This window comes from Mauremys reevesii, linkage group 2 (genome assembly GCF_016161935.1).
Source record: "Mauremys reevesii isolate NIE-2019 linkage group 2, ASM1616193v1, whole genome shotgun sequence".
NCBI lineage: Eukaryota > Metazoa > Chordata > Testudines > Geoemydidae > Mauremys > Mauremys reevesii.
In genome coordinates, this window is record NC_052624.1 from 116,674,909 (window position 1) to 116,702,574 (window position 27,666).

The window sequence follows — 27,666 nt, forward strand, 5'->3', positions numbered from 1 at the left end:
CCATGGTGACTAACCATGCCAACTGGGCAGGGTGGTGAGTGCCTCCCTGGTAACATCAGCAGTGCTAGGAGCAGGGATGCTGAAGAGGTGACTTGGGCTGAACCCAGCAAGGGAAACAGCAGTGTTTGGTGCTGACAGACCCACAGGTTCAGCAACCTGGCCGGCCAATAGGGTTATAAAAGATGCAGCCCTGCAAAGTCCTAGACGAAGGGAGAGGATTGGACAGAAAGGCAGAGGAGGTCTGTTGCTGCCTGATATGCCACCAGCACAGGAACAGCTGGTGCTGGCATTGCCTTCCTTGGTACGAACTCAACAGATGCTCCAGGGCCAGAAGAGCTAGTATGGAATCTCTAACTGCCATGAGTGATACCAGGGAGTGATTGACAGACCAGCTCCATCCCATGCACCAGTATTCACACTATGCTGGTCTACGCGCCTCCTGCAGGAGCAATGAGTGGTGTTCTATTACCTTCTCCTCAGCAAACTCCACACAGAGCAACTTCTCCATCTCTTCAGAGAGGTGCCAGCAGCAAAATGGCAGCACACTCCGAACCTGAGGGCAACCTCCAATCCAATGTAGCCCTCGGTGCTGAAGCAGGGCCCATGGCTTGTTTGAGCAGGTGCTGCTTTAGGCAAAGATCCCTCATAAAGTAAACAGAGTAAAACACTAGGAGTCTGCACTTAGCTAAAAAAAGGTTTAAAGCTTAGAGACACCCAGCATTCCCAGGTGAAGTTTTCTATCAAAGGGGCTAATGAAACAAAAATTTCTATTTCTAATGGGGAGAAGAAAAAGAAAAAAGAGTTAGATATGTACTTAACTATACTGCTTATTATACCTAAAGGTAAGACATACAGAGGCACTGTTGGTAGCTGACTCAGACTAAGGGTGGTTGAGAAAGAACTGAGGCAGGGCGGGGGAGGTTTGGTCACACAATGTTAGTTAACTGCTACTGGCAGCATGAGATAGGGAGGATGCATATGTGGCCAAACCAGGCACTGAATTCTCCCATGGGGGCGCAGAATCACCTGTAGTGGAGCATCCACAGGGATGTCACTCAAAGAAGAATCTGCACTTAGCTAAGAACTAAACAATAGAAAAAGCGAGCCGGAACTAAATTGGTCAGGCATAGCAGGGAGCAGACAGCAGAAGTTAAAAAGGAAGCTCCAACTCAAACCCATCCATGATGAGTAAAGAACTAGGGGTATGTTCAATTGCTGGCTATTGAGCTTGGCAGAAAGGCAAGTTGCCTCTCCTGCTGATGAGGCCATTCAATGACTCAGCACACCTGAGGCTTAAGTTCAGACATCATGAAACACAAGAGCAGGGATCGATCAGAGTTGCCTTTGGAGAAATGTCCTTATGCACAAAAACTGGACAGGACAGTGTGACTGTCTAATGTCTTTACTGTTTTAAATTCTGTATTAAAATTAATGCATTAAATTCTTATAAAAAGTAAGGCACGTGCAAACCATGTTGTGCAACTTCTGTCTGACCTTTAAATCCCTTTTAATTAAACAAGCATTACTACTTTAATTTGGCATTTCTAAAAAATATTTTTTCCCCCATGCATGATAATCTGGAAAAAAGTGTTTAGCACTGACATCACAAACAATTCTAAATAGTGATATGGCCATTGTTGTTACAGTAATACAACATAAAAGCTGAGCAGCTTGAGTACAAACAGATTCTGAAGCTGGTGAGATACACAATTTAAGAGAATGAAAAAAGTTATATCCATTTTAGTCATTCAGTAAGTAACAAGATTTGGCAACTCCAGTCTTTGTATCGCTAACGGCCAATCTCATTTGCACTGGTCACTGTCATACAATGCCGAAGACCATGGAAAGATATTGTTCATAAGACACTTGAATCCAGCCATCCTGATCAGTATCATAGCGCCTGAATACATCAGTCAGCCTCTGGAAAGAAACAGAAACCATTACTGAATATAGGGAAAGTGTTCAGATGAATGTAAACTGAGGTTTCAGGGATGCATTTCCAGCAAGAACAGATTAAGAGCATTCCCTAGGGTGATTGTTTGGGAATTTCGATTCAATGGACTAAGATAAAAGGTGGTTCTCTTTGGTCTTACCTGGTGGGCTGGTGGATGAATAAGCTTCCCCCTCACCACCTCCCTGTGACATACCATGGCTTGAATTACATTTTTTTTTCTTATGTATAATATGTAGCCTTTGAATTATATACACATTTTGTTTAGAAATTCAGGGGGCAAAATTACTTCCCCACTGGACAGATAAGATTCTCAGGCTGGTTTAAGCAGCACCTTTGTACATTTGAAAAGCAAACCTTGTTATCTCTTATAAGCTTGATGGGTCATGTGCTATATCATACTTGCATGTAAATAACCATGCGTAATTATGGTGTTGTATAAAAATACTATGGAAACAAGTTATCACTTTAATAATTTCACTATAACCAGCAACTATGCCTGTCAATCATTAAACATCCCTACTATATTAAACCAGAGTTTGGAATTACAATGCATAAGGCTGTGGATACTGACTAACATTGCAAATGTTTTTAGAAAACTACTGATGGTTCTGCAGCAGGAAGACAGAACCACCAACAACACTATAGAGCTAAGGAGATGACCCACAAAGAATAAAATGAAAATACTACTTGTCACTCACTCCCTTTTATGCATGTTGCACATCTGTCCACACCTTGTGGAATAAACACTGACAGTAAGGAAGAACATCACTCAGAATGCTGCAAAACTTTAGACAAGTTTGGTGTTTTGGCACCACTTTGTCTCACTGAATCCTCCAGATTGTTTTCTGGATACCATAGTAACAGAGGAATGCAGAGAGCTTTTCAGTGAGATCATTGAGGGTATGGCTACACTTGCAGATGTGCAGCGCTGGGAGTTAAAGCTGTCTTCGTACAGCTGTGTAGGGAAAGCGCTGGTGTGTGGCCACACTCACAGCTACCAGCGCTGCAGTGTGGCCACATTTGCAGCGCCATTGGGAGTGGTGCATTATGGGCAGCTATTCCAGCGTTCAAGTGGCAGCAACGTGCTTTTCAAAAGAGGGGGGTGGGGTGGAGTGTGACAGGGAGCGGGGGAGAAAGAGTGTGGATTTTTGGAGCCGACACTGTGTATCAGCTCCCTGCCTTGCAAAATCTGAAAATTTCCTCGACCTCTCATTTACTCTTAACTGCAAACAGCCTGCAGACCAGATAAGCAGCTGCTCCAACCGACTCCCTTTCTTCCCCTTCCCCCCGCTGTTTCTCTCCTCAAGCAAACACTCATCCCCCTGCCTGCCTCATTCACAGCAAGGTAGTGGGTTATCTCAATTGATTGTTCACAGTCAGTTACAGATTGATCACAGCAAACAAGAGCTGTGTTTGTTTTTTAGATAAGCAGCTCCCGGAGCCCCGAGTTCACAACAAAACAAAGAGAGGCATCATAACAAAACAAAGAGAGTAATTTAGTTAAAAGCATTCTGGGGTATCTCCTAATATCCTGGAGGCCAACAACAGCGCTGGTGTGTGGCCACACTTGACGAGCAGTGCTGCATCACCAGCGCTGCACTCGTTATACCTCAAGCAGACCAGGTGTACAGCCAGCACTGCAGCCAGGGAGTTGCAGCGCTGGATGTGCCTTGCAGGTGTGGACAGTTTCTAAGTTGCAGCGCTGTAAAGCCTCCACCAGTGCTGCAACTCTCCAGTGTAGCCAAGCCCTTAGTCCTGCAGTGTGGGCTAAATGAAAAATCTGTAATGCTGACTGAATGATTGAAATTCAGCTCTGAATTAAAGCTTTAAAATACAATTCTATATTGAGGAGTGGCTACAAAAATATGATGGTTTCTTACCCACACAATTTATGTGCAGAGTCAGCTATATTGGCTTACTTTACAGATAAAGATTTTGCTACATTTTACTTCTGTTGGGCTTGCAGAGCCAATCAAACTATGCAAGAACAACTGAAATAATAATTAATTAGATTCTAGTCAGCAGGAGAAATTCTAATTTTAGTTACACCTGTGCACCCCAAAAGACAACAATGGGGTTGCATGAATGTAAACCGAGGCCAAATCTGGATTGCAGTGTTCATTGCCATAAGAATTCAGCCTGGCTGTCAAAGGCCAGGATGAGTTTTGCAAGGCCAGCAGAAAGTAAAAAAAAAAAAAAAAAAGGCAAGTTTCTCTCTAGAAGGCAAACATGGAATATCTCACTCAGTGACACTAAGTCACTTTTCAGACAAGAAGCACTTAGACATCGCGGTCTGTCATTTTGCACTTATTTGTATTATAGTAATGCCAAGAAGGCTCAAGATGGAGCTTTAAGATTTTTCAAGGTTGATCAACACAAGGATGTATATAAACACAGCACTGCATTCCTAGGAGGTACTACATTAGTCATGTCAAATTAAATTCCTGATCCAGCACATGCTTCAACTCCTGTACAAATCATGGCTTCCAATTTTGACAGTAGATGTATTTCTTCTATTACCTGCAACACAACACAGCACTGAATGAAGTCATCAAAAGCAATTTGTCCTCTTCCTTGTCTGTCAAATTTCCGAACAAGGATATCATAGAATTGATCAGATAGTCGATATCCTTGGAAGAAAAAAAAAGATTAAAAGATTTACATGATCAAAGCTGGGTAGTTTATATAAGAGCAATATAACACACAAAAGCAAATGTGCATAAGTTATGTTGCGACAAATAGGCAAGAGTCATTAAGTGAATGTAAAAACTGTAGAACAGTAATCAAACTTAAATGGATATTAGAATATATTCATCTACTGAACAAGAAAATGCTCCAACCAAACAATATAAAAAACATGTAATGATTAAGAACATGACAAAAAAAATGAATTGCAAACTCAATGAAATGAAATACTACAACCAATTTTAAATGATTATGCTGTTAGAAGGGAAATTAAAACAAGTCTTTAGGGCTGTGCTCAACGTATTTTGTATTTAAACATTTTAATATCCTTTTTCACTGAAGTCAATTGAACAAATTGTTATCCTCTGCATCAAGAGAATGTAACTTGTTGTAATAGGATGGCACAAGCTGTTGTTTCCAAACGCCATTTTCTGTTGAAGTCACAACTTCCAATTACTGGTAGGTGATACAAATGCCATGACAGAGCAGCCAGGAAGACCAGGAGTTTTGCTAATTACACAGTGAATTACTTTTAACCAATATTTTCTTGTTTGAAACACCTGATCTTTTAACAAAGCTCACTTAAAAGTAAGCTTCGCATGTGAGAATGTTAATACTTCATGTTTATATTAACATTTTATCACAGGGTCTGAAAAGTGTTTTTAGAAAAGTGGGCAAATTATCTCATGAGGAAGTGGGGATAATGTTAAGTGGGTTTGAGAGGAATTACTTAAATATTCTGAGGTCTTATGTCAAGTAAAGAAGAGATCCTCTGGGGCTCTTCTAGCAGAAGCTCTGTCACGCACAGAGAAAAGCTCTGGAACATGTTCTACTAGCAGCCTACCAGAATACAATGAAAGAAGGGATACAGTCAGTTGTGTGCAGTAAGACTCTCATAAGATCCCTTTGATCATGTGGAAATGTGAGTTTACTGGAACCTATCACAGCTGTGCCTACTGTAGGTTTTCAGAAGATATAGGGGGGTAGCCCACTGGATAGTTTCTGCACAGCTGCTTGAAGAGGGATGGTAAGAACTGGCTTAGCTTTAAAATTCACGAGGATCATTCATTCTCCTTTGAAAGAGGCAGTGAAGAAAGCATTAGCAATTCAGACACTGTTGTTAACTATAAATATATCAGGTAAAACAGCCAATCAGGAGGAATTATCAAAAGGAGGGTTCAGAGCCTCTACAGTCTTTATTTGAATAGATAAAATTAAAAGCTTCCTAATCTCAGCACTTGTAGGGCCTGATCTAAAGCCCAGAGAAGCCAGTGGGTGGCTTCCCATTGACTCCAGTGGGCTCTAGATCAGGCCCACATCCTAAGGGGAGGTGTTCTAGAAGACCATAAAAATCATCTTAAAGTTGTTCTATTTCAGAAGATCTCGCCCTTTCCACAGGAGTGGGGGGGAGGGATAACTCTTCCCTTCCTCCTTTACCCCCACCACTCCCCTTAGCTAGCCTACAAGCTGCTTTACGCACTAGCCTAACTCTTAGCAGTTCTGAGGTATACATAATGATGTGGCAATTTGAAGAACTAAATGTTTTAGAGCAATGGTTCTAAATAGATTTGATTCACATTTTAAAAGGAATTCAAATGGCAAAACAGCGTGACTTCTCCATAGTGGAATGAAAGTCTTCATTTTTATGTTTTCAGCAGGTTACATATGTAATATTAACTTTACATATAAAGGTTAAGAACTTATAATCAAAGCAAGATTTGTAGAAAACTATATTAAGTGACTTTTGAATTGTAGAATATTGACAACTATCACTGGAAATGTATAGGTGCCTCAAGTGTCCCTGAGAAGGGAAACAGGTTTATCCATTTCTCCAACAACTGTTTTTCCTTGTAATTAAATTTATTCCTTAAAGTTCTTGCCAAGTTTTAAAGCCTGTTAATGCTTTATGCCCAATGGCACAGTGAGCCACTGATTAAAACAGTTAGAACTGAAATGCTGGTAAGACTTTTAGGATGTTTATTAAAGTATGAATTTAAAGAATTACACTAGGTTTACATACATTGCTTCCCATTAATTATTTTTCAATTTTATTCAGCAGAAGAGTCCAGATGATCTGTAAGCTGCTCACAGAACAGATGTCAGTCTTTTGTGAAGTGCCATATACATCCAAAAGAGAAATAGCAGCTACATTCCACCTCAATTATTTCTTAAAATTGATAATTCCATTTTGTCACAACTGCGAAGCAGCACAGCCTTAAAGATACTGTAATATAATACTGGACAAAATCAGTCGTTATACAGCAAACCATAATTATAAAAAAATTACCAAAACCTGTTAGTGCTTGCTTTAGTTCATTTTTGTCAATCATTCCAGAACTGTCTCTATCATACGTTCGAAAAACATTCTGCCAATCTGAGATATACTTCCAGACTCCAGTGAATTCATTGAAGTTCACGCCACCTTTGTTCTCTCTGTCAAACATGGCTGAAATAAACATAACAAGCATTAATACGTAAGAAACTATACTAAAGTCTTTAGTAAGATTTTGTCATCTTTAATAAGAGATGGGTTGGACTGGCTGAGGAGGTGGTAAACAAATGAAGGGGAGGAGAATTTGTGAAAATAGTGCTGACCTGAAGAAAAAGTAGGAGAGTCCATGAAAGCAGACAGGAGAGGAAGTGGTGAAATAGCAAAGAAAGGAAGATAGGGAAAAACAAAGGAAGTAACTGAAGAAGGCAACATGAAAGAGCAATTGTGTGACAGTGAAGTCTCCTAGGGATCAAATCAGTGACAGATTAGCATGAAGGTTTTGCTCTTCTGCAAGGAATTGCAAAACAAAAGGGAATAGAAAACGCCCCTGAAGGATTCTTTTGCATTCAAACAGTCTGCAGTGGAAAATTCTATGACTTGTTTGGACTATAAAAAAAGTTTATTGAACAATGTAAGTAGGGTCCTACCAAATTCACGGGTCCATTTTGGTAAATGTCATGATCATAGGATTTTAAAAATTGTAAATCGTTATTTAAACCTGAAATTTCAGTGTTGTAATTATAGGGATTCTGATCCAAAAAGGAGTTGGGGTGGGCTGCAAGGCTATTGGGGTAGGGGTGGGGGTTGCAGTACTGCGACCCTTACTTCTGCACTGCTGCTGGCGGCAGCTCTGCCTTCAGAGCTAGGCAGCTGGAGAGCAGGGACAGCTGGCCGGCAGCAGCACAGAAGGAAGGATAGCATGGTATTGCCATGCTTACTTCTGTGCTGCTGCTGGCGGGGTGCTGCCTTCAGAGCTGAGCACCTGGCCAACAGCCACCCTCTCTGGCTACCCAGCTCTGAAGGCAGCACAGACGTAAAAGTGGCAATACGGTGACCCTAAAATACTGTGACCCCCTAAAATAATGTTGTAATCCCCCTGTAACTCCCTTTTGGGTCAGGATCCCCCAGTTTGAGAAGCGCTGGTCTACCCTGTGAAATCTGTACAGTATAGGGTAAAACACACAAAAGACCAGATTTCGAGGGGGGGACACCAGATTTCATGGTCCGTGAAGTGTTTTTCATGGCTGTAAATTTGGTAGGCCCAAAATATAAAATGGCACTGGACTGGAGATTTAATTTCAGCTATATACTTGAACAGATTTGAGTATCTAATTATAATACATTGTTTATAAGCTGTGTGAGGGAGGAACAGAGACATTTTTAAAGCTCCATTTGTTTGTCTCTTGCTATACCACTAACTTGCTACCAGCTTCTTTTGCACTACTGAGAATTATTCCAATAGTTATCAGAGGCTTTCTGCTTTTCCTCCTCCATTTTGATCTTTTTTTGAGGTAAAACATAGGATAAGTTTTTCTGCTTGATATAGATGCTCCCCGGGTTACGCAAACCCGACTTACACAAATCCGCACTTACAGAAAAAGTTCCGTAGAGCTAGAAAGGCTTTTTTTTTTTTTTTTGGGGGGGGGGGGGCGGCGTAATGGTCAGGTACACGTTCCCAACTTAAGCAAAATTCGAGTTACGCAAGGCATTCCAGAAGAGAACGCTTGCGTAAGTCAGGGAGTGTCCGTATTTGTAATTAGAACAAAAGCTTTAAAATTGTTCCCAGTGACTTACTGGTATTAAACATGAAGATAGTCAGATTTTTGACAGTAGCACTTTTTCCCTACATTTCTGACACTTGCCATTTTCTCAGCAGTCTTTTAATCTTCCCTAAAAGTTGCTCAGGCAAGTGTGTGTGTGTGTGTGTGTGTCCATAGTCATTAGTATATTTTCTATAGGTTTTCAAAACAGATGAGATGTCATTAGGTCTTAGACTTTATTTCGTCCTAATGAATAGCTTTTTTTGGAACGGGGTTACCGGAAGAGAGAACTAAAGCTTGTATTAATGATGTTCATAGTGTTACAAACAAAGCAGCTGCAAAGATCAGCTATAAAGAATACATTATACCATGTACTTTCAGTTTACTGTTGACCTTAAATGATGTAACTAAGTGCTGCAGCATGTGAAAACCTTAGCCATCAGCTACAGGAGATAATAAAAATGTTATTTAAAAAGACATATCCTGAGTATGTAACATTGTACAGTTGTACTTACACAGGATTGACCTGACAGTTGCTGGATTAAATGGAGTCCATGTTCCTGAAACAAACAGAAAAGTAGCACGGTGAAGCTTTAAGATAAATAGGAAAAATAACCATAATTAAAAAAACAAAACAAAACACATGCCAGCCTAGCTAGAAAGTTCAGAGCTAGATCTCGTGGAGGCAATAAACAAAATAATAAGGCTGTGGTATCTAAGGGCTTGTCTTCACATACAGTGCAGCTGTGCCGCTGTAGCGCTTTAGAGAAGATGCTACTATGCTGACAGGAGAGCTCTCCCATCGACATCACTCTATATGGGAGGGCTAGGTTGGTATGACATTGCTCACACTCCTGAGTGATGTAGTTACACCAATATACAGTAACTCCTCACTTAAAGTCGTCCCAGTTAATGTTGTTACGTTGCTGATCAATTAGGGAACATACTTGTTTAAAGTTGTGCAATGCTCCCTTATAACATCATTTGGCAGCCTGCTTTGTCCACTGCTTGCAGGAAGAGCAGCCTGTTGCAGCTAGCTGGTGGGGGCTTGGAACCAGGGTGGACCAGGAGGCCCCCCCCCCCATCAGCTCCCTGCTCCCCTAAGTTCCCTGTGCAGCAGCTGCCCAGCAGGCTATTAATTGCCGGCAGTTCAGCTGTTATTCCTCCACTGCCATGTGCTGCTCCTGCCCTCTGCCTTAGAGCCACCCTCCGGAGCCTCCTGCTTGCTGTGCAACGGGGGCGGGGAGAGGAAGGGGGCTAATGTCAGGGTGTCATCCTCCTCCTCCCCCCCCCCCCGCTTACCCCAACTCCATAGAGCAGGGGGGACATGACAGGGCTCAGGACAGAGGAAGCTTGCTGGCAGGAGCTGCTGTCTCAACTTGCTGATCTATTTTAAAAAGCAGTGTACTTAGAGTAGGGTCAGTGTACTTAAAGGGACAATGCACATTTCTCTCCCACATGATGTGTGTCTGCCATTCTGTCTCCCCTCCCTCAATTTGTGCTGCCTTGTAGAGTGTGAGGCTACATTAACAAGGTGTTAACCCTTGAGGGCTCAGTCGACTGCTAGTTCATCATTTAGCAGTAAGGCAATTCCCTGGGAAATATCCCACTCTCTGACTTCATCACCTCAACCAAGCTTCACAATCATCATCGCTGTGTACCAGTATTAAACTGTTTGTTTAAAACTCATACTATGTGTGTGTGTGTATATATATATATATATATATATATATATATATATATACATACATATATATATATATATATATACATACACACATATACACACACACACACACACACACTAATTATATAGTCTTGTCTGGTGAAGAAAATTTCCCTGGAACTTAACCGCCCCAAATTTACATTAATTCTTATGGGGAAATTGGATTTGCTTAACATCGTTGTGCTTAAAGTCCCATTTTTCAGGAACATAACTACAAGGTTAAGTGAGGAGTTACTTATGTCTCTAGTGTACACTCAGGGCTTGGCTACACTTGAAAGTTGCAGCGCTGGTGGAAGCTTTCCAGCGCTGCAATTAGTAACCGTCCACACCTGCAAGGCACATCCAGCACTGCAACTCCCTGGCTGCAGCGCTGGCTGTACACGTGGTCTGGTTGGGGTGTAACGATTGCAGCGCTGGTGATCCAGCGCTGCTCGTCAAGTGTGGACACACACCAGCGCTGTTATTGGCCTCCAGGGTATTAGCAGATATCCCAGAATGCTTTTATAAATTACTCTGTTTTGTTGTGAACTCGGAGCTCCGTTGATCCCGGAGCTGCTTATAACACAGCTCCTGTTTGCTGTGATCAATCTGTACCTGGCTGTGAACAATCAAATGAGATAATGAGGCAGGCAGGGAGTGAGTGTTTGCTTGACAGCGGGGAGTCCGTTGGATGCAGGCTGTTTGCAATTAAGAGTTAAGACTAAGGGGTCGCGAACATTTTCTGATTTTTCAAGGCAGGAAACTAAACACACAGTGTTGGCTCCAAAAATCCACTCTCTCTCTCCCCCCGCTCCCTGTCACACTACACCACCCCCCTCTTTTGAAAAGCACATTGCTGCCACTTGAACACTGGGATAGCTGCCCATAATGCATCACTCCCAACAGTGCTGCAAATGTGGCCACACACCAGCGCTGTCCCTACACAGCTGCACAACCAGTGCTGTAACTCCCAGCGCTGTAACTTTCAAGTGTAGCCAAGCCCTTTGTGGCCTTAGTTTCAGGCAATCTATGGGGTTTTTTCCTGACCAACATTTTATAACTTTTGCATACTAACAGGAAGGTTGTTGAGACACTACTGCAAGAATCAGGAAGGAATTTTTTTTCTCCCTTGTTACACAAGTGCTGAGCGATTTTAAGGCATATAAAGGAGAGGACAATGTGTGTGTGTCTTCATTTGAAGTACTGGCATTATAAAATCTGGATTTACCATCTCATCCAGTACGTTAAGTAGTATGTGCATATAATTAAACATTCAAAAAGAAGAATGTCCAATGGAATACCTTTGTTAAATACAAAACAAATAGGGATTTTAGTCTTAAATGCTTTGCTTTATTTCACAGAAGAGTCAATAGTTCTTTATCCAATGAACTTTTAGGCTGGCATTAGAATTCAAACTTCAGATTTTCTATTAGCGTTAGAACCTCTGATACCATTTGACCTGAGCATGCATAGAAGCTGTGATTTTAAAAAATATCTTAGTTTTTTTTCCACCAAATTTACTGCATTACTCCTCATGGAAGCCAGTCAATATTTCAAGTTTTATAGTTATCCACAGTCATTCTTTAAATGAAAGAGCATCTTTCCATGCTTGTCTGCCTCAAGAAGGGAATGAACATATTTTGCTCAAATTTTCTCATGTTCTCTAAGTCAGTATCTAGCAGGAGAAGTTTTAGCCCCAAACTACAGTATAATATTTGAGTGACTAGTGTGGAAATAGAGTACTAATATAAAAGTCTAGTTAACCAAAGTATTCAGTATTACAAACATGAAAGCAATTCAACATTTAAGCCTCACACCCAATATCATCTCCTCATCAACTGGATGAGAGAGCTGCCCCTCAGATTTCAGTTTCCTGTAACATTATGTTCTTAATTCTCCAAATATTACTAGCCTTCTAGGAGACAAACTGAGGACTTGAGTTAATGTAAATAACAAACAGGGAAAAGCTTTCAAAGTGTATAAAGATCACATGAAAAGAGCAGTTATGGGTACAAAAATAGTTGCCTGCAGTTCATCATTACTGCATCTGAAGCAAAATTGCTTCTCTCCCACTGTCCAAATAGACACTCAGGTCACAAACCAAGTCTGAGTGGGCTGCAACCTGCATGAGAGTGTAATATAGATTAGCCATAGATCTAGAAATAAAGGACAAAGTCTAAACTATGTTTTTTCCATTGTAAATTTAGTGAAACAGCTGGAGGATATTTCTCCTATTCCCCTACTTATTTTAGACAAGTCCTTGCCTTTATGTAAAGGCTCCCTTTAATAAAATATGGTTTTAGTGACACAAACTTGTGTCACATATCAGCTGGTAGTCTACATCCTTTGCCAAGCATCCCCTAAACTGGCATTGGACTAAAAGCTTATTCCCCTTTAGAAAGAAAACTCAACATATTACTGTTCCCCGTTCCAGCACCTGGGCCATAACACCAATAAGTAAATATAGTAATATCACAAGTGGAATGTTTTAGAAAATTTTCAACTATGAAAGTTAATGGGAAATTAGATCTAGGAGCGGAGAAGACTTGTGGCACATTTACGAAACATTACAGGGCTTTGGAGCTGTGCTCCGGCTCTAGGAAAAACCTGCAGCTCCACGCTCCAGCTCCGCTCCAAAGCCCTGGTTTCTTATAAAGGACAACGAATATTCCTAGCCATTCAGGGAGACTTGTCCACACCACTGATAAATTCCTATTGGCTGTATCAGTTGGCCTGTGTGTGTTCGTACACACTCAACAGTTCCATCAATTTACCAAGACATTTCTACTTACAGTACTGGAAAGAACTCAAGCAGGTCACACGTTTCATCCTGAGAGAAACTTTGTGCAAAAGAGACATGGGAGGCGGTAAGTTTTGCAACTTAACAGTGGCCACTGTAATTGGCAGGGCAATAGTTCTAAAATAAGAAATTCATACTAAAAGAGAAGAGGGTGTATTTGTAGTTTCTTGAACAGGCAGTTGTGACAAAGTGGGTCTTTTCCCTTGTTATGTTGTATGTGAGCCTATGTGAGTTTTACTGTTTTGCACGAATACTGCATGTGCCTTAGTTTCCCTGTGTGTTGCACCAATGTCTCAGTGGTGGGAATAAGGGTGTGAGACTTTGGCTTAGACCCCTGGGGCAGGTGAGGCTGCTTCAGTTGCCTGCACCTATGCTATGGCCGGTGCCCTTCGTAACCTGAGACCCAGGAGGGGGATGCATCCAGGTGACGACCAGGTGATTCTTTGCCTGGGAAGCAAGACAAAGAGCAGGAGGAGCAGCAATGGGGGGAGGAGGGGGGTGTTATATGAGGTCAGGTCCCTGGAAGCTGGGCAGTCTGCTTGGGTGGCCTGGAGAGGGGATTCCAAGATGGACTTGGCTGAAAGTCACTAATTTCTGTTATATATGCTAGCTGAGAGTCACAGCTGACTGTGGAGCTGGGGTGCAGGGCTCTCTGGCTTCCCCAGGAGCCCCGCCCGGGTGGACTTGCTGCAGGAAGCGCATGGTGTGGAAGGGGATGCTGTATGCTCCAAGGTCAGGCCCAGCTGTGTAAGCTTCTTGCCCTGGCAACAGTATGCTCAGAGAAAGGAGGCATGCTACTCTAGAGTCCTGGCTGGCTTCATATGGAGTAGTTCCAGAGCATCGCCCTGGTGAGACTGACAGTGAAAAGCTTATGTACTGCCAGCAAATAGGAGACTTCCATGGACAGCAGAGTCCTAAGCCATTATTTTTGTAGAATTTAGGTTTTCAATATGCTTTGTGGCCTGTTTTCATTCATTGCCAGTGATCTGCTCAGTTATGAGGATGACCTTCCAAACATGAACCAATTCCATGCTGACATCCGACTCTGCAGACAGCACCAATGGTTGTTACTGCTGTTCAAAAGAAGCACGGTGGTGAAAACAACTCCCCCAAGAAAAATAACCCAGTAGTTTTTTTTGTCTGGTTCTTTTTCTTGAACTCATCACTGTGATTTACATAAACCCAACAGCCATTCATAAGAACATAAGAATGGCCATACGGGGTCAGACCAATGGTCCATCTAGCCCCAGAGCCTACCTTTTGACAGTAGTTGGTGCCAGATGCTTCAGAGGACATGAACAGAACAGGGCAATTTATCAAGTGATACATCCCCCGTCATCAACTCCCAGCAGTCAGAGGTTTAGGAACACTGAGAGCCAGGGACCATCTTAGCTAATAGCCATTGATAGATAAGTTAGAGGATAGATCTAATTCTTTTTTGAACCTAGATGAACAGTCCCAGTCTTTTTAATCTCTCCTCATATGGAAGCTGTTCTATACCCATAATCATTTTGTTGACCTTCTCTGTAAGTTTCCCAATTCTAACATATCCTTTTTGAGATGGGACAACCAGAACTGCATGCAGTACTCGTGGGTGTACCATGGATATGTAAAGTCGCATTATGATACTTTCCATCTTATTTATCTATCCCTTTCCTAACATTGTTAGCTTTTTTGACTGCAGTTACACATTGAGCAGATGTTTTCAGAGATCTACACATGACTCCAAGATCTCTTTCTTGAGCGGTAACAGCTAATTTAGATCCCATCATTTTGTATGGATAGTTGGGATTATGTTTTCCAATGTTCATTACTTTGCATTTATCAACATCGAATTTCATCTGCCATTTTGTTGCCTAGTCACCCACTTTTGTGAGATCCCTTTGTAACTCTTTGCATTCTGCTTTGGAGTTAACTATCTTGAGTAATCTTATATCATCTGCAAATTTTTCCACCTCACTGTTTACCCCCTTTTCCAGATCATTGATGAATATATTGAACAGCACTGTCCCAGTACAGATTCTGGGGGGAACACCACTATTTACCTCTCTCCATTCTGAAAACTGACCATTTATTACTATCCTTTGTTTCCTCCCTTTTAACAAATTATTGATCCTGATCCATAAGAGGACCTTCCCTCTTAGCCCATGACTGCTTACTTTGCTTAAGGCCTTTGGTGAGGGACCTTGTAAAAGACTTTCTGAAAGTCCAAATACATTATATCCACTGGACCACCATTGCCCATCAAAGAAATCTAATAGATTGGGGAGGCATGATTTCCCTTTACAAAAGCCATGTTGACTCTTCCCCAATATATCATGTTTGTCTAGGTGTCTGATAACTTTGTTCTTTACTATAGTTTCAACAAATTTGCCTGGTACTGAAGTCAGGCTTACCGGCCTGTAATTGCCAGGATCACCACAGGAGACTTTAAAAAATTGGTGTCATATTAGCTATCCTCCAGTCATCTGGTACAGAAGCTGATTTAAATGATAGGTTACATAACAGTTAGTGGTTCAGCAATTTCATATTTGAGTTCCTTCAGAATTCTTGGGTGAAAACCATTCTGTCTTGTGGAGTCACTGCTGTTTAATTTAACTATCCCCCCCCACACCCCCCAAGCCTCCTCTATTGACACCTAGATCTGAAGAACTGTGCCAGATTGATCACCTAAAAAAATAATTGGTTCAGATGTAGGAATTTCCCTCATCTCTGCAGCGAAGATTGATGCAAAGAATTCAATTAGCTTCTCTGCAATGGCCTGGTCCTTCCTTAAGTTCTCCTTTAGCACCAAGGCTGTCCAATGGTCCCAGTGATTGTTTGGCAGACTCTGTTTTTGGTGCACTTAAATTTTTTGCTGTTAATTTGTGTCATTTTCTAATTGCTCTTCAAATTCTTTTTTGGCCTGCCTAATGATACTTTTACACTTGACTTGCCAGAATTTATGTTCCTTTCTATTTTCTTCAGTAGGATTTAACCTCCAATTTTTGAAAGATGTCTTTGTCTCTAACCACCTTTTACAATGTTGTTTAGCCATGATGGCATTTTTTTTTATCTTCTGTTTTTAATTGGGGGGTATACATATAGTTTGAGCCTCTAATATGGAGGGTGTTTGTTTTTAAAAAAAAAAAAAAAAAAAGCTTCCAAGCAGCTTGCAGGCATTTCACTAAAGAAGTCTGGATCTTGATGTTTCTAGTATCTGTCAATCTTTAGAATATTTCTCCTTTACAAAAGTTAAAAAGGGATGTGATAAGAACATCTATGTTCTTACTATGCACATTAGAAACTACAGTAAATTTATATACAACCATCTGGAAGCCTAGAGAAGAATGAGTGGAATCACTGATGAATGGAAAGAGAGAAGGAGCTTGTGTGGAATCAACTGCCATTATATCCTGGGAGAAGGGCGTAGGTGTAATTGAGACTGGTTACGGGTGCTTAGTTTGTTAGAATACAGAAACTTATGGAATGTGGGCAAGATATCTGTTAATGCATTTATATAAACTATCTAGCTCAGTGTTGAATTCCTAAGTGGTGATTTCTCATATAACTATATCAAATGTTCAAACTGCTAACCAATACTGTAAACAAGCAGGGAAGAAAGACAGAAATTTTAGCAGTTGTTTGTGTAACAACACTGAAAAGTGGGTCAGGGGAAAAAAAGGTTAATTTGAGGAATTTAAAGTAAAAGCTGGCAAAGACAGGTTTCCCAAACTATTGTAAACAAATTGTGAACAAAAACTGAAGAAATTTGGGTCGCTGTTTCTCTATTTTTGCCACAATTTTAAAGTTTCATCCTTTCAAGCAGGCTGTTCTAGCTATGGGAAAAAGAATAGGTGATACAGTGAGTAGATCTTATTATACCAGGTAAACAACTAATTTATTTTTGCTATTAGTCAGAAGACTTATAAAATAATAGCATTTTGTACTCCATAGTAAGTTTTGTTTCCTAGGTATATTCCAAGTCAGATGATTAGTAATAAAAATTATATTTTGTTCCTGGTAGCACTGCAGCCCAAATGTCACCTGGCCTCACCTTCACCACAGATCCCTGGTGCAGGAAGGGTGACAGAATTAAACTTTGCAACTTTCCCACATGAAAGAAAATGGGGATACAACAAACAGCTACCCAACATGAGCCTCTTAGATGTTCCAGAAAAAGGCATGAAATTACCAGAAAACTCTGCCAACTGCAGTTAGGACATCAAAGATGTATGAGCAGCACCTCATAGCCAACTGTAACTAAGGTTTGTCTACACTTGAAATACTACAATGGGACTGGAAGAGCTCAGTGTGGCTCGAAAGCTTGTCTCTCACCAGCAGAAGTTCATCCAATAAAAGATATTGCCTCACCCACCTTATCTCATGAAGCCCTGACAGACTAAATAAATGGCTTTGTGAAGCACTAGTGAGAACACTTTACCACCTCCTCCTTCCTTCTGTAACATCCGGTTATTTCTCTCTCTATTAAAACCATCACTGACCATTAGACCTCTTACCATCCTAATTTCCTGCACCATGGTAGTTGGAGTTGCAGCTAGCCGGAGATGTTAGGAGTAACAAGAAGGGTTTCTTCAGGTATGTTAGCAACAAGAAGAAAGTCAAGGAAAGTGTGGGCCCCTTGCTGAATGAGGGAGGGAACCTAGTGACAGAGGATGTGGAGAAAGCTAGTGTACTCAATGCTTTTTTTGCCTCTGTCTTCACAGACAAGGTCAGCTCCCAGACAGCTGCACTCTGCAGCACGGTATGGGGAGGAGGTGACCAGCTCTCTGTGGAGAAAGAAGTAGTTCGGGACTATTTAGAAAAGCTGGACGAGCACAAGTCCATGGGGCCCGATGCGCTGCATCCGAGGGTGCTAAAGGAGTTGGCCGATGAGATTGCAGAGCCATTGGCCATTATCTTTGAAAAATCATGGCGATCGGGGGAGGTCCCGAATGACTGGAAAAAGGCTAATGTAGTGCCCATCTTTAAAAAAGGGAAGAAGGAAGATCCAGGGAACTACAGGCCAGTCAGTCTCACCTCAGTCCCTGGAAAAATCATGGAACAGGTCCTCAAGGAATCAATCTTGAACCACTTAGAGGGGAAAGTGATCAGGAACAGTCAGCATGGATTCACCAAGGGCAAGTCATGCCTGACTAACCTAATTGCCTTCTATGATGAGATAACCGGCTCTGTGGATGAGGGGAAAGCAGTGGATGTGCTATTTCTGGACTTTAGCAAAGCTTTTGATACAGTTTCCCACAGTATTCTTGCCAGCAAGTTAAAGAAGTATGGGCTGGATGAATGGACGGTAAGGTGGATAGAAAACTGGCTAGATGGTCGGGCTCAACGGGTAGTGATCAATGGTTCCATGTCTAGTTGGCAGCCGGTATCAAGGGGAGTGCCCCAAGGGTCGGTGCTGGGGCCGGTTTTATTCAATATCTTCATTAACGATCTGGAGGATGGTGTGGACTGCACCCGTAGCAAGTTTGCAGATGACCCTACACTGGGAGGAGTGGTTGATACGCTGGAGGGTAGGGATAGGATACAGAGGGACCTAGACAAATTAGAGGATTGGGCCAAAAGAAATATGATGAGGTTCAACAAGGACAAGTGCAGAGTCCTGCACTTAGGATGGAAGAATCCCATTCACTGCTACAGACTAGGGACCGAATGGCTGGGCAGCAGTTCTGCAGAAAAGGACCTAGGGGTTACGGTGGACGAAAAGCTGAATATGAGTCAGTGTGCCCTTGTTGCCAAGAAGGCTAATGGCATTTTGGGTTGTATTAAGTAGGGGCATTTCCAGCAGATCGAGGGATGTGATCATTCCCCTCTACTCAGCACTGGTGAGGCCTCATTTGGAGTACTGTGTCCAGTTTTGGGCCCCACACTACAAGGATGTGGATAAATTGGAGAGAGTCCAGCGGAGGGCAACAAAAATGATTAGGGGGCTGGAGCACATGACTTATGAGGAGAGGCTGAGGGAACTGGGATTGTTTAGTCTGCAGAAGAGAAGAATGAGGGGGGGATTTGATAGCTGCTTTCAACTACCTGAAAGGGGGTTCCAAAGAGAATGGATCTAGACTGTTCTCAGTGATAGAAGATGACAGAACAAGGAGTAATGGTCTCAAGTTGCAGAGGGGGAGGTTTAGGTTGGATATTAGGAAAAACTTTTTCACTAGTAGGGTGGTGAAGAACTGGAATGTGTTACCTACGGAGGTGGTGGAATCTCCTTCCTTAGAGGTTTTTAAGGTCAGGCTTGACAAAGCCCTGGCTGGGATGATTTAGTTGGGTTTGGTCCTGTTTTGAGCAGGGGGTTGGACTAGATGACCTCCTAAGGTCCCTTCCAACCCTGAGATTCTATGATATGCAACAAAGATTACATGTGCAGCAAGACAGGTTCGAAGTGCTCCTGTACAATTTTCCTGGACTATACATTGGTCCTAGTTAAAATAATGAAGGGCACATTCAGAAGCGACAAGTGAGTAATATGGATAATGATTACACCTTAATTCCTGTGAACACAAAGACAGCTGGAGGAAGCTATACTTATGCTTTTTCTCTCTAGAAAAAAAATCCCCATGCAGAGAAACAACAGGAGCGGAGCTTGTGCTATTAAAACACATCAAAAACCTAACAGAGAACATTTGAACTGGATTTTTTTTTCCTCTTTAAGGTCTGAAAAAAGGAAACTTCCTGGAGCTATGAATTATACATCTCATTTGTCTCTGATTATTGTTTTGCTCCCTTTTTATTCACTTCTCTCTCCATCTTCCACTGCAGAATTGCTCCCTATTATATGTTCAGATTTTCAGTTTCCTTTGTACTTCTTAGAAGAGATCTATCTCATGTAACTAAAAGGGGGAATAAGAAATGCATATGCTAAACATATAAGCAGCTTTTTTTTTTTTTTTGCTGAGTCACACTTACCATTGGATAATGCCTGCTGAAGTTCACTGTCAGATATTACTCCACTCCTGTCTTTATCAACCCTGCAAACAAACACAAATTTTAAAGATTTCACTTTAAAATGTGTAACTTAAGAAAACTGTTTCAAATGAGATAATTTCAGTAATAGTTTGAAAACTATTCTTTTAATCAGAAAAAAAAAAAAGAGAGAAAATTGATACTAATTAAAGTTTAGGTCCAGCAAAAACTTAGGCCTTGTCTACACTAGAGTTTTGTTGACAGAAGTCAGGTTTCGTTGACAAACAGTGGAGGTGTACACACTTCAATGCTCCTTCCACCAACAAAAATCTCCTGCTTTGTTAGCGAAATAAAACCACCTTGATGAGAAGTGTAGAGCTTTTTACAGTGAAGTTATATCGACAAAGTGTCAGCGTGGACACTGTGGTTGGTTATATCGCTATAAATGACCTCCAGGATGTGTCCCAAAATGCCCATCCTGGCTGCTCTGATCAGCAGTTCAAACTCCGCTGCCCTGCAATCAGGTACACAGGCATTCGCCCTTCTCCCTTTAAAGGCACAGGAATCACATCTTCCCATCTGACCATGGCGGCTCCATGAACCAAATGTTCTCCCGCTTGAAGCACACTGGATCTGCTGAGTATATGCAGAGGGGAGACTGTGCAGTCCCAGCTCCACCCCAGCAAACATCAAGGAGCTGAAGCAGGCATACCAGGAGGCAAGAGAGGCAAAGAGTCGCTCTGGTGCTGCGCCAAAGACCTGCTGCTTCTATAAGGAGCTGAACACCATCCTCCACTGTGACCCAATTCAGCGGGGCTAGAGACAGTGGAATCAACCCCGAGGAGGTTGAGTTAGAGGACGAGATGGGAAAAGGCTGTCCAGGACCTCATCTTGACCCCAGAGGATTCAAGCCAGTCCCAACACTCTGTCTCTAGAGCACATGATAAGGAGAAGGGAGCTCTGGTAAGCCATCTTTTTGAGTTGATGCTGCTCAGGTAGAGCTGTCCTTTGCTTTATTATATTCTAGAAATGGGTGAAGGGACAGAAATGTACACAACTAGCAGTTTTTGCGTGTGCTTCACATTCCCCTCTGCAGCTAAGCAGTGCTGCAGAACAGTGTGTTGATGCACAGTAAGATTTCACAGGAATCCTCCATAGAGATCTCTAGGAAACTTTCCTGGAAGTACTCGCCAATCCTCTGCTGAAGGTTCCTTGACAGAGCTGCTTTGTTCCTTCCCCCATTGTAGGAAACTTTCCTGCACCAATCGGTAATCACTTGTGCAGGGACCAAAGCGGCACACATGTGAGCAGTCTAGGGAACCAGTCTGAAGCCGCATGCATCCAAGATATGCACCCTCTCATCCTTGCTTACCCTCAGGAGTGAGATATCGGCTACAATGACCCCCGCCTGTTGAAAGCGGTGGCAGAATTTACAATTGTGTCTCTGATCACCTACAGCGAACCCCTTAAAAAAAAACCATCTAAACCCTTTGCCCTATCTTGAGCCTCTTTCCCCCTGGCCTGAACTAATCATATTTAAGGCATTTGCTGAGCCTTGTGCTTGCCAAGAGACCGTGAGAAACGGATTTGTATGTAAAAAGATGTGTATTTTACTAGCATGATTCAACGCCGTGAGTGCACTAACAATCATGCTTCTGTTTATTGTTTCTTGCACTTCTGCGGGTGTGGCCTTCAGAATCCCTCCACCAGATAAGGAAATGACAGAGGAAGAGCAAGGAGGACACGTTTCAAGAGGTGCTCCAATCCTCGGATGACAAACAAAAACCCTAACCCCCACGCCTCCTGTTCTGAACTTATGATATACCGTATTGTCCCGAGTATAGGCCGCACTTTCCCCCCCTAATTTAAGTCTTTAAACTAGGGGTGCGGCCTATAATCGGGATCTTGCAAAAAAAAACCCAATAAAAATACTTTAAATCCCAGCCACGGCGGGGAATCAGAGGGCTCTGGGCTGCCGGCAGCCGTGGGGAGCCCAGAGCCCTTTAAATCCCAGAGCGCAAAGCAGGGGAAAAAAAATAAAAAACACAGCGCGGCTAGAGGGGGGGGGACGACGATGAAACTGCAAAGCGGGGAAAAAAAACAACAACAAAAAAACTCGGTGCAGCGGGAGCAGTAAGGCGGCGGGGGGGGAACAAAAACGGCACAGCTGAAGCGGGAAACAGGTGTAAAAAAAAAACCGGCAGCACGGCGGGAGCGGTAAAGCGGGGTGGGGGTGGGGACAAAAAACCGGTGCGGCTGGAACGGCAAAGCAGGGGAGAAAAAAACCCTGCAACACAGCCGGAGCGGTAAAGCGGGGGGAGAAAAAAAAAAAAAACCATGGCTGGAGCGGCAAACGGGGGGGACGAGGGGGACAACAGCGCGGCTGGCAAAGCAGGGGAAAAAAACAAAACAAAAAACCCTACAGGGCGGCCAGACCCAGGGTGCAGCCTGGTCTAGTTGGGGAGAGGGAGGCGGCCAGGGGGAAGGGGGGGGGGGAAGAGAGAGAAGGGGGGCGGCCAGCGCTTCAGCGGGGAGCTCACCCCACGGCCCCAATTGCCGTGCTGTCTTCCGGGAGGGCTCCGCGCTGCTCCGGTCGGCAGGGAGGGAAGGACGCGGGCTGCCCTGTGGAATTTGCTGCAGGGCGCTCCCCTCCTCCGCACTCTATAGGGCAGCCAGAGCAGCAAACAAAACCCCCCAAAAAAGCGGCCATGCCGCCCTAGGATTGAGCGGCATGCCGCCCCCTAGAATCTGCCGCCCCAAGCATCAGCTTGCTCAGCTGGTGCCTGGAGCCGGCCCTGGCTGGAGAAGCCCACAAGTCACCGGTATGATGTCCCTGTGAGGCATCCGTAGCTCCCCATGCTGACTTGGGAGCATTACGTCCCTGTGAGGTATCCATAGCTCTGCACGCTGACTTGGGAGTCGAGGGCGTTTGTTTACTTTTACCGGTATTATCTCGGGAGGATACGGTATATGGTGAGGAGGGGGTTGTGTGATGAAGAAGGAGGCTGAGAGGAGGTTGTTAATAGGGTGAGTAGTGGGCACTGTGTGAGGGAGAGGTAGGCTGAGAGAATAAGGAGGTGGCTAAGAGGGTAAGGAAGGGCCGTGTAAAGGAGAGGGGGCTAAGAGGGTGAGGGGGCTGAGAGTTGAGGATGAGGTTATTGTTTTTTTTTGTACAGGGGCTAACTTAAAATACCAATATGGCTGATCATGTGGAGATTCGAAATTCAACCAGCCAAGGGAAAAGGCGAAGTTACGATTCAAACTTTAAGATAAAAGTCTTAAAATACGCTGAACAAACAAGCAATAGGGAAGCTGCCAGAAAATACGACGTAGATGAGAAAAATGTACGTAGATGGAAGCTGATGCAGAAGAAACTAGAAAACTCGGCTTCTATGAGGAAATCGTTCAGAGGGCCTAAGAAAGGCAGGTATTGTGAAGTTGATGCAGCAGTGCTTCCCTTCATTCAAGAGCAAAGAAAAAATGGAATGCCTGTCATCCGAAAAATCATACAATTGAAGGCATTAGAAATTGCCAGTGAATTAAAAATTCCCAGGCATGAATTTAAAGCAAGCCTTGGATGGTGCCGTAGATTTATGCTCAGAAATGGCCTCTCTCTAAGACGCAGGACAACACTTGCACAAAGACTACCTGTTGACTTCAATGAAAAGCTGCTTGCATTCCAACGGTATGTCACAGAGCTCAGGAAAAAGCATAACTATCCATTGAGCCAAATTGGAAATGCTGAGGAAACTCCCGTATTCTTTGATATGCCAAGTAATACAACCGTGGATCAAAAAGGAGCAAAATCCATTCTTCTGAGAACCACAGGCAATGAAAAATTACGTATCACAGCAATGTTAGCTGTTACAGCTGATGGTCATAAGCTGACACCTTATGTGATACTTAAAAGGAAAACTATGCCGAAGGAAAGTCTTCCAAGAGGCTTAATTGTCAGATATCAGGAAAAGGGATGGATGAGCAAGGAGCTGATGAATGATTGGCTATCAGTTGTTTGGAAGAGTAGGCCTGGTGCTCTTCTTGCAAAAAAAGCAATGCTGGTATTGGATGCATTTAAAGGACATTTAACACCTGATGTAAAAAGTAAGATTGCATCCTTGAAATCAGATCTGGTAGTAATACCAGGGGGTATGACATCCCAACTCCAAGTGCTTGATGTTGTTGTCAACAAGCCATTTAAAGACCATCTACAGCAGCAGTATTCTGAATGGCTTGTGGCTGGAGATCATGCCCTCACACCAAGCAGCAAAATTAAGAAACCATCAGTGGCTTTGCTGTGTCAGTGGATTATTTCTGCGTGGGCAATGATATCTTCAGAATCAATCATCAAAGGATTCAAAAAAATGTTGCCTGTCAAATGCATTGGATGGTAGTGAAGATGATGTATTGTGGGAAGATCAGAAAGAAGTGGATCAGGAGAATGATGAAGAAAACAGTGGGAGTGATGTAGAAAGCACTGGAAGTAGTGATGAAAACCTGAGCAGATACCGGTATTGACGGAGAGACAGGCAGTGAAAGTGACTAAAATTTCTCAGAGGGATGACTTAAGAACATTTGCTAATGTTGTTGATTGTTGTGCAGGGGAGAGGGTGAGAACTGTTCTCATCAGTCTCCTTGTTGTCCATTCCTTTTCCCTTCTTTATTTACAGTATAACTACAAAATAGTTTTCAATATTTCTGAGTATATAACATATGCCGTCAAAAGCAGGACTACCAAAAGTGTTAAAAGTGTTAAAAATACTGGTACATATTTTCCTATTCATTAAATAAAATACCATTTTACTGTTCTACTAATGTGTATATTTTCTTTGTTAAAAAAAGTTAAAAATGTAATTTTTTTAAAATAGCACCAAACTTTAAGGGTGCAGCTTATAATCAGGAGCAGCCTATACTCGGAACAATATGGTATTTAGTACCCCGGAATGATTGTGTCCCATTGATACTCCCCACTCCACCAGGTTTCTGAGGTGCCTATTATATCAATATCCTCCTTTAACACGAGGCTCTCTAGTTCACCCATCTTATTATTTAGACTTCTAGCATTTGTGTACAAGCACTTTAAAAACTTATCACTGTTTGTCTGCCCTTTTCTGATGAGTCAGATTCTTTTTTATGAAAATGTTTTTCATCTGATCTGGCCTATACGTTATCCTCTTCCATCCTCTCCTCCTGACTAAAACCTAGAGAATTTCTATCAATAGACTCTCCTCTAAGAAGTCTCTGTCCGATCCACATGCTCCTCTGCAGCAATCAGCTTCCCCCCCCCCCAATCTCTTAGCTTAAAAACTACTCTGCAACCTTTTTAAATGTTAAATGCCAGCAGTTTGGATCCACTATGGTTTAGGGGTGGAGCCCATCCTTCCTGTATAGGCTCCCCTATCCCAAAAGTTTCCCCAGTTCCTCATAAATCTAAACCCCTCCTCCCTACACCATCATCTCATCCACGCATTGAGACTCTGAAGCTCTGCCTGCCTACCTAGCCCTGCGCGTGGAACCAGAAGCATTTCTGAGAATGCTACCATAGAGATACTGGACTTCCTAGCAGCCTAAATTTGGCCTCCTGGACATCTCTCCTACCCTTGCCTAGGTCACTGGTACCTACATGTATCATGACCACCGGCTCCTCCCCAGCACTACACATAAGTCTATCTAGATGCCTTGAGAGATCTGCAACCTTCGCACCAGGCAGGCAAGTCACCATACGGTTCTCCAGGTCATCACATACCGAGCTATCTGTTTCTAATGATCGAATCTCTCATTACATCACAGTGGGATAGCTACCCACAGTGCACTACACTCACTGTTGATGATGGAGCGTATTCACAGTTATGCTCTACCAACTGAAGGAGTGTCATGTGAACATGCACAAACAACGTAATTATACCGCTCTTTGATCGTCAGCATAACTTGCTCAACAAAACTCTGAAGTGTAGACAAGGCCTTATGCACATGCTTAACTTGACTGGTATGAACAGTCCCACTCACGGTAATAAAATTAAACATATTTAAGTATTTGTAGAATTGGGGCCTAAAAGTTGTTTTCTTATCTTGCCTGCTAAAATAAGAAATCTTGTCTTCTACAAACCCATTCATTACAAAGCTTATTATGTAAATATTTAAGGGTATCACAAATATAAAGATTTAAACTGGTGATAAAAAGTATCAAGGGCCACAGTAATAGGAAGAATAATCAGGAATAGAAATGAATATAGGTATAGTTATGAATGAATAGTCAAAGACACTGGTAAGCCACTGAAAAAAGCAAACAGTTTGGGTATATGCCACAGAAGACAATCAACTTAACAATATTTAAAATGGAGTGCAAAAACCTGTGCAATGAACACTGAACTAATGTAAAAGAAAAGCCAGGAGAGAGATAGATGAAAGAAACCCATATTATTAAAACCAAGCAGGTAGAGCACTGCAAGTACTGAGAGTAACCTTTGGAGGAAAAATAATCAATACGTGATAATCCCCTAATCATAGGTTTGGGCATAAACCACTTGAAGTATGAGCTAGTAATGCCTATATGGGAGATGTCTTAGAGCACAATGCAGGATGCTCATCGAGCGCTCCAGCGAGAGGGGGGGACCCTACAGTCTGTTTCAGGGTTGCTTTCCCTGCCCCCAAATTCCGTTTGTCCCGCAGTATCCCCGGGAGCTGCAAGTAGCGCTACGCCCAGTACGTGCTCAGCCGCCCGCGGCTCAGGCGGCGCTTCACACACCGCCCACCCTCCCTGCTGACATGGGAGGGGCCGCCGCACTCCAGGGCCTGGCTGCCCACAGCCGCTGCACGGCCCCTCAACCCGGCCAGTGCGGCTAGACCGGACGGGCCCGGCGCGGACAGGTTGGGGCGGGCTCAGTCCTAGCGGCGGCTATTCCCGCGCTGCCACAGGTGGAGCCACCTCCCCCCGGGGCGGGGCTGGAGGACCGGACCCAGCGATCGCGGTGCTGCTGCACCGGGCCGGAGGCGGCCTCTGAGGAGAGCGGGGCGGCGAGACTCAGCCGGGTGGGGCTCCAGGACGCCAGCCCGGCTCGGGCGCGGGAGGTGCCCCGCGGTGGGAGCCGGATCTCGGCGGGGGGTGACGCGGCGGCCCCGGGGCTCTCACCTCTGGAACACGCTCCACAGGAAGTTGGGCTCCTGCATTCCCGGGCCGCCGCCCGCCGGGCCGGGCCGATACTGATACCCCGCTGCCATCGCCCCGCGCGCTCGCTCGCTGTAGCTACCAAGCTCCACAACGGTCACGGGACCGCAAGCTCCTGCCTCACTTCCGCTTCCTGCCCTTCTACAGCCGCCCTGCCGGGATCACGTGACTGGCCGGCATCGCGAGCGGCCTGGCTCCGCCCCCGGGATTCCACAGCGCGGAGGGGCGCGTCCCCCATCACCCCACGGGGGCGGGTCTAAGCGAAACCCCGCCCCCTCTTGCCCCCGGCGAATCTCTGAGGCGGAACGCGGGGACCCACCCCCCCCCGCCGCAGTGCGCTGTACGCGCGCGCGCTGTCGCCCCTCCCCCGCTCGTGCAGTGTTGGGGCTCAGGTGCCGCCGCCGCAACAGTCCGAGCGGGGC

At 43.6% G+C, this 27,666-nt stretch overlaps 1 protein-coding gene across 2 annotated transcripts; it reads right to left on the bottom strand.

Annotated features, from left to right (window-relative positions):
* Positions 1 to 681: 681 nt before the first annotated feature.
* On the bottom strand, positions 682 to 27,454 carry PDCD6 (programmed cell death 6). Of its 2 annotated transcripts, none has more exons than XM_039526376.1 (6): positions 27,209 to 27,454; positions 20,086 to 20,147; positions 9,187 to 9,231; positions 6,927 to 7,085; positions 4,475 to 4,584; positions 682 to 1,920 (listed from the first exon to the last, which is right to left on the bottom strand). In XM_039526376.1, the coding sequence occupies exons 1-6, from the start codon at positions 27,295 to 27,297 to the stop codon at positions 1,822 to 1,824; spliced, it is 564 nt and encodes a 187-aa protein (XP_039382310.1). In that variant the 5' UTR covers positions 27,298 to 27,454; the 3' UTR covers positions 682 to 1,821. The 2 variants fall into 2 exon arrangements, with proteins under 2 accessions (XP_039382310.1, XP_039382311.1); XM_039526377.1 differs by having other exon boundaries at positions 6,933 to 7,085; positions 27,209 to 27,450.
* Positions 27,455 to 27,666: the final 212 nt, after the last annotated feature.